This window comes from Varroa jacobsoni, unplaced genomic scaffold (genome assembly GCF_002532875.2).
Source record: "Varroa jacobsoni isolate VJ856 unplaced genomic scaffold, vjacob_1.0 scaffold_1349, whole genome shotgun sequence".
Classification (NCBI taxonomy): Eukaryota; Metazoa; Arthropoda; class Arachnida; order Mesostigmata; family Varroidae; genus Varroa; species Varroa jacobsoni.
In genome coordinates, this window is record NW_019214251.1 from 112,226 (window position 1) to 119,669 (window position 7,444).

Sequence of the window (7,444 nt, forward strand, 5' to 3'; positions counted from 1 at the left end):
ATATGGTCATGTAATTAACGTTAGAGCAGTTGCTCCACTAGAATGGTGTCCCCATAAAAATGCGCACTTTATGCCATAAAACGGGTCCTGAAGTCTCTCAATATCTGGCTAATACCTGCAAACGACACTATGAGCCTAAAAATTGTACCTGTCACTACTAAACGACACTCTGTAAACTAGATACAATTAGTTGTTCGGAACGGCGATTCAATGATAAGTCAAAAGTGAACAATTTTATCAACTAGTACCTAATTTTTGTTATTCGTAAACGTAAACAAAGAGCTCTAATACACGTCCGTCGAGAAATCCAAACCCGCTGCAAAAATGCGTCTTCCAAAACAGATCGCCCAAATTGCAAAGCAATGGCACTGATAACTAATATGCTATTTAGGTTACTTCAATATATCTGACCGATAATTTAGTAACTAACACATGTCAAGTTAGTTACAAACACTTGATTCATATAGAAGCATTGTTCCAATAAACTGGCTATCCATAACCACGTACTACAATATGTTTCTTATCCTTTTTTGATTTCTTAGTTGAATATTATTGCCCCTATTAAATATATCGTCTATACGCCCTTTATTCATTAACAGCCGTTAATCACTTGAAAGTTGATTGCAGGCGAACGTAAGATTCGCATCGAACCTCTAGTACACTGACTGATATTAAGTAATTCTGCATTAACGCTTACTGCTTATGAATTTGTATTTAGGCAGTACGTTTCTCTTTTACGTTTATATAGAAAACCATTAAGTTATTATTTCCACCTACATATCTCTGCAAACCTTGATAATCTATATATCTGTTAATATTAAAGGTTAGTGGAGCGCGCCATGCGTTCTTAGCACTTGTGTTATTTCCGATGTAATAGATAGTAATAGGCATCGATCAGGGCAAAATGGTACTACTCAGCTCGCAGCAACAGTCGTAGTAGCGTATACTGACGGCGCAACATTTACCGAATTCTTTTTTATTTTACTATTCAAGAAAAGACAGCACACGTCAAAGTCTATATTACTTTGTACGGACAGCGGATAAGTAAATGAACCAATGGAACCATCAACCGATCGTACAACATGTCGTACGTCAGCAGCATAAGCTCAGCCTCCGGTGACAATAGTGGCTATAACAAACCAGACTGAGCTCTAATATATTACGTTGAGCAGTAAACACGCTCACGGCGAAAGAACCGGCAAACGCGGTCACTCCCGCGCTCACATGAACTTCTTAGTGCAAGACTTGCAGTGATTAGCAACTGTTAGCCGAACAGTAGAAAAGTAGATTATAAGAATGGGTCGCATGGACAGTGGGACAAGAAGCCAGTAGAAACGATTCTGCAATCAACACGTTATACCGTAGAATACAGTAGCAAAGATAAAAACAACATCTAAGTTATAACGTACTATGCATCAGTTGCTGCTTGGTCTGAGATAATCTGCTACAACATGGCAGTAAATGATAGTCCAATAAAGACGAACAACGTTGTACCTGAAACGTATCTCATATGCTCGCGCACTGCTCGCACAATTTAGAACAGCTGCCGCATGAGTTCCGTCGTGTCAAAATGCTAGAGCGGGTGTCACATCTGCTGTAGCACGTAACAGGATTGTCCGAAAGAACTTGCTCTCTCTCGCTAGCGCAAGCTAAAAAAAGAACAGTAGTAGCGGAAAAGCAGCGTTCAGCTCAATACACTTAGTTACGTTTATGCCTTACTCTTTTCTCTCTCGATAGATCACTGTAGTTAAAGTAGTGTGTGCACTAGATGCACAGACGAGGACACACCATTATGCACTGTATCGTCTGGCCACTACTGACTGCGTGAAGATTTTTCGCCGTACAACCTATAACTGCTGGAACGCAACCACAAGTGTCCACTCTTCGTGACCGGCAAACAGCTAGCTGGTAACAGCAGCTCGTTTTGCTTGCTGACTCGTTGTTGCCGCTGCTACTAATTCTATTATCGACGAGCACGAGAAGAAGGGAGACCTGTCGTATTTGCCAGCAACAATAACGGCCCTCTCACCGACTTCGATCTTCGAATCCTCGCCATCACCGCTATAAGTGCTGCCGCCACGGCTGTAACAGTCCCCTCGTACAGCAGCTGCAAGCAGCTGGCTGACACGGGCGATGAAAGGGCAGACAGCCAGCGACTAGCATAAGTAACGGGCAATCCGATTGCTTCAGGAGGAGAGGGCATCTACGAAGGGGCACAGAACACCGGCGCAAACATAACAGACCTCGCTTTCGTGAGAAAGGGACAGACCTGATTGGGGAGCTCCCAGTGGCCGCAGAGGGGAACCCAGAGGAAAAAACTGACGTGAAGCACAGTAAGAGAGAGCGAGAGAAAAAATTATAGAGGTACAAGGGTTTTTGAATGGAAATAACTGTGGAATTTGACGATCGCATTGTCGACTCCACGGGTGCCAGCAGTCAATGGATGTTTGGTGAATCACCCAATAACCATTTGACCACTAGCGATTATTGACGGTTTGCTAAGCATCAGCTGGACGCTATATATGCAGATAGAATGGAAAGCATAGTGAAGAAAACGTTGCTTTACACGGTTTAAAGATCAATAAGGTTTTAGTAATTTATTAATTTATGAACCTTGCTACGCAAGTGAATCAAATCATTTACGCTATATATTATGATTTATTAAAACAATGGTATATGGCACCATTTGAAGGGGATTACTAAATGGCCGTTAACGATGCATTAAATGAATGTTATGTCACCTCACGAAAAAGGCCAGAGGCGGTACCCGAGAAACAGGCAATACCTCTTACTGGCGCTCTAGTCGCGCGCATGATGCGCGCCCGCACTCGCCCTCGATTTTATTCTAGCTGTTTAAATAGGCTGTAAATGTCTGCTGAAACGTTTTACGTGTTTCACGTTGGGTAGGCTGGCTCTCAGCATGAAATGGAGTGTGTCTAAGTTTGGATTCGAACCTGTATTTATGGTTTGTATCAACTGAGTCGTCAGCTTTACGGTACTCTAGTTGATTTGAAATCTGCGCCATTTTACACAATGGACTCGCGTTTACCGCATTGGGCGTCTGCTCAGCGAATGCCAACAACACCAGGTGTCCGGTGCGTCATAGAACATTCTGTCTGTTTCAGCATGGAAAAGTAGCATTAGCAGTGGGGATTAGCTTGTGGTGGAGTGTGTATTAATACGATGTCCGGCGCGACGAGTCAAACGGATTTCATCTGATTTAGTGTTAACTCAATGGACGAAGCGTTGCTGCAGCGGATCGAAAATTGACTCTTGTTGATCTAGCTGAGAGGCGCCGCTTAGTAGCGATAATTCATCCTGTAATCACCAATGTAGAAAGGGCATGGTATGATAGAACATACAGCGCCTGCCAAAGCTTGATTCAAAACAGCCATTCCTTAAATTTGTCAGTGCTGTGGGATATTCGAGTCGCTTTCCATCATTGAGTTATTACTACTGTCATCTCTTGTTTAAGAAAAATATTCAAATAGTGTACTGTATTTTCATGATCGGTTCTATTATCTTTTTTTTTTATATGAGTGCAGAGTTGCCTGTTGCCGCGGAACGGTGCCAAGTTACGATGCGGCGGGTGTACAAGGTAGCTTTCTTGTAGGGGAAAATTACTGGTTATTTAAACAATAATTGGTGTCTTCTATTATTGCGAATATATCGGCTCATTTATTCGTTTTGTAAGAATATGCCCACGGTCTTACACTATTGTCTACTGCATGTTATTATTATCAACGATTAAGGTGTAACGAGAATGTAACAGGACTGACTTACAGCGGGAAGCCCTAAATATGAGTTACGAGCCTATCCCATACATCATTTCTGATTGTAGTACAAATGGTGTTCTCAATATAATGGATTGTGTCGCCCATAGTTCTAGTCTCAGATGTCGTTGACTCGTCGTAACATGTGCATAAAAGAAATGTGTAATAATTCAATTAGCATCGTCCACTATCCGACTGGACATTGTGTAGATTACTGTGGAAACGGTGATTTGTCTTTTAATCAGCATTCAAAGAGAGCTTAATGCTCATGTTTCTTAAACAATTTTAGAGGTTAGTCTCTTTAATATTTTGTAAAGATGTTATTTTTTGGGCTATGCGTATTCCGATGTCAACCTGTCACCCGATAATCCGAATCTCTCTTTCACGCTTGTCGATTAGAGACAAGTCACGACTATCCTTTTTATCTATCTGGCACGGCAATATAGCGGCGTGATAAAGTTTCTGGGAAGCGTTCGATGACTTCCCTATGGAAAACGTGTTTGTAAGATTTCATCAATGTATAACCTCGTGATATCTTGTATTGTTGTATGGTATATCCCGTTAAGTGGGGCGTGATTCGAATGAAAAGTTTGAATCGTACCGACAGAGCGAGAGATCGACTTAACGCAATGCAATAATCGGAAACTCTTCTACCCTATCTAATTAGCAGCCTCCGAACTGCACTTGATGAAATCGATATTTGGTGAATTAATTTCTCGTTAAGGTGTTTCGTTCGAAAATGTAAAGACGCGTGTTTTTTTCAAGCAATCGTGAAGTTCCCCAGTTAAATTGAACTTGTATTCTAGTAACTGACAGTATTAAAAGGTGACGCTGACTTCAAGTGACTAACGTTATGAACGGAAAATACGCATTTTCCATAGATTGCCGTATTTACTAAGAACAATTTTTACTCGGAATGTTTATCCTCGATTCTAGCCAGTGAGTCCTTGTTCCCTTGTAGATCACTGTGAAATGTGTATACAGCTTTTGCGTGCAATTAATATATAATTGTTGACCGTTACAGGCGATTTGAAGTTCTGTTTAGTATCTCATTTGACTAATGTTAAATACGTTCAACAATAATCATCCTTGCAGTCATATCAAGCTGAAGATCTCTCAATCGCGGGTTCGTTTCCCCGTGATTTTCAATATGGTGATACGGAAGCGGATGCACGGGGTGGAGAACGGGGTAGCGGATCGGGTCAACCTAAAATTCTGCTTATGGGGCACACACGTAGCGGCAAAAGCTCAATCATTGAAGTAGTATTTCATAAGATGAACTCAACAGAGACTCTTTATCTCGAGAGCAACAATGATATAAAAAAGGAGTTCATAAAAAACTCGCCCTTCGTCCAGCTCGAAATCTGGGATATCTTCGGTAAGATGTAACACGGATCACTATAACTGTATATCACTAATGTGAATTAACTATGTTTTTCGTGCCCAGCTAGTAAACTACTTGACCACTGCCATTTATCGTTGAAGCCTGTTTGACGTCTTTAGATAATATTATGCTAGGATATTAGCATCACAGTTTGAAAATTGCGTTCGCCCGTGTAATTCTTACGGGCCCTGCCCGACACATTGCTTAGGTGCTATCGATCTCAAGGATGAGAAAAATGCAAGCCTATTCGAGGATTGCGATGGGATCGTATTCGTCATTGATGCACAAAACGAACTGTCCGAAGTCAAAGAGGCTGTAAATACCATGCTTCTCGCAGTCGATAAAGCGCACAGGTTTGTATTGTAATTATGTCAATAAACTTATAAAGCTCGTGAAGAATTTATTAGGTGATACCGATTTAAAGCTTGGCAACAGTCGAGACATGTAATTGCCTAAACCTATTAACGTGATGAGATTGGATTATGTTTGTAGTATGTCATATACGCATAAGATATGTAAGGTAATGAGTCATCTCAGATCAATGAAATATAAGGCTTTAACTTCTATCTGCATTACAGACTAAATCCGAATGTCAACATAGATGTATTCATCCATAAAGTGGACGGTCTTTCGGATGACCAAAAAATTGAAACGCAACGCGAAGTTCAGTCACAGATCGAGTCCGCCACCGATAACTTGAGCGCCCAGGTAGCCCTTAATCTTACCTCAATTTATGACCACTCAGTCTTTGAGGCCTTCTCCAAATGCGTCCAGCGATTGATACCTCAGCTGCCAATGCTTGAAAACCTACTCAACGTCTTCATATCGGTAGGAAACACTTAAATTTGTTCCCGCAAAGGTGCATTTTTCTGTTACACTTAGGCAATGGCGTAGGTCACAGCCGGGTTCGAATCAAGGCATTTCGTTTCGTGATGGAAGGGACCAGCCGCTTGCTTAACGCCAGCACCGGACTGAAAATTTAAAATATTTTTGCGTTATTATTTACTCACGACAGCTTTAAATCCACAGTTACGAAAACTGTAAAATGTCATCCCCTTATTTATTCTCATAGCCAAAGTTAAATCTTGTTACATCTTTATCACAGACGTAACTGCACATTTCTCAAGCCTTATACATAAGAGAATGTATAATGCCATAGCTAGTTATAATTCAAGACTACGCAAGTTTAGTTGTTAACGCAGTTGCAATATATCCTAATTTATTATTTAAGATTATATATTCATCTTTCGTACGATTTTCTCTGTTCTTCTTCGCAGAATTCTCTAGTCGAGCGAGGCTTCCTGTTCGACCTACCGTCAAAAATCTATATCGCAACGGATGTCTTCCCTGTAGATATGCAGCTTTACGAATTATGCTGTGACATGCTTGACTTAGCAACAGACATCTCGACCATTTATGGTCGGCCTGGTAGTCAATTCGACCAGCAAGCAGGATCACTGGTTCGGCTCAGTAATGAGACAGTTCTATATCTTCGAGAAGTGGGTCAGGACTTAGCTCTTGTCTGTATAATACGAATGGACAACTTCAAAAATCATGGTTCGTATAAACGTTATGATATGATTCTATCAAGTACTATAGTTTATGAACCAGAGGCCAGTGTACTTTACTTTTAAAAAAAAATTAGGTCATTTTTTTTTTTTTTAGAAAACTTGTCTTTTTCTACAAATTACAGGTGTTTAACGTTTCAGTAATGACGCTAAACGAAAATTTTACCTCATTGCGACCGTAGCTCCAATGGTGTAGTGAAACGTGATTATTGAAACACTTATATTGAGCTGCAGGAAGGCGTTGTGTAAAACTAACCATTTCTGTTTTCTTGGCCCTGCCCAATACCAACATGCAGGGCTGATCGACTACAACTTTGATGGCTTCAAGCAAGGAGTCACGCAGCTGTTTCGATTGCGCAGTAAGGAGAACTCAACAGCGACTCCAGATACTTCCAATCTCTCTAATAACCTCGAAACGAGTAACAATGTCTACCTGTCTCCTGCTACGCCGCCTAATACAGTCGCCTAAATTTTTAGAGTCACGTTCATAAAATTAATGTAGCACGCGAGCACCAAGACACTACGCTTCAGAATATCAGCGTATTGTTACACGCAACTCTAGGGAAGGATGTTATTACGTTACTTGTGTCAAACTGCTCGCTTCTCCATACCTGCAACCGTTCGGCGAAGAGAACCATAACAAACAATTGTATAACCTATCGTTGTTGGACATGTTACGTTTCTGTAGAGTAACGTGGCCTATAATATATATATATATA

At 40.9% G+C, this 7,444-nt stretch overlaps 2 protein-coding genes across 12 annotated transcripts in view; one reads left to right on the plus strand and one right to left on the minus strand.

The window, feature by feature from the left end:
* The window catches only part of Zw (glucose-6-phosphate 1-dehydrogenase Zw), a 63,673-nt gene extending 61,585 nt beyond the window's left edge, over window positions 1-2,088 (minus strand). For 2 of the 6 annotated variants that reach the window (XM_022848393.2, XM_022848392.2), the window contains exon 1: window positions 1,495-2,088. The gene's annotated coding sequence lies outside the window, so the exon portion shown is untranslated. The remainder of the gene's footprint in view (window positions 1-1,494) is intronic. The other 4 variants (XM_022848399.2, XM_022848396.2, XM_086971932.1 and 1 more) reach the window with 3 other exon arrangements.
* RagC-D (Ras-related GTP binding C/D) overlaps window positions 1-7,438 on the plus strand; it is a 34,158-nt gene extending 26,720 nt beyond the window's left edge. The window contains exons 1-6 of one of the 6 annotated variants that reach the window (XM_022848403.2): window positions 3,102-3,346; window positions 4,869-5,151; window positions 5,366-5,510; window positions 5,736-5,985; window positions 6,435-6,714; window positions 7,022-7,438. In XM_022848403.2, coding sequence (XP_022704138.1) covers window positions 3,344-3,346; window positions 4,869-5,151; window positions 5,366-5,510; window positions 5,736-5,985; window positions 6,435-6,714; window positions 7,022-7,194 — 1,134 coding nt within the window. In that variant the 5' untranslated portion in view covers window positions 3,102-3,343 and the 3' untranslated portion in view covers window positions 7,195-7,438. Of the gene's footprint in view, window positions 1-3,101; window positions 3,347-3,374; window positions 3,599-3,632; window positions 4,065-4,695; window positions 4,713-4,868; window positions 5,152-5,365; window positions 5,511-5,735; window positions 5,986-6,434; window positions 6,715-7,021 lie in introns of those variants that run through there. The other 5 variants (XM_022848405.2, XM_022848402.2, XM_022848406.2 and 2 more) reach the window with 5 other exon arrangements.
* Window positions 7,439-7,444: the final 6 nt, after the last annotated feature.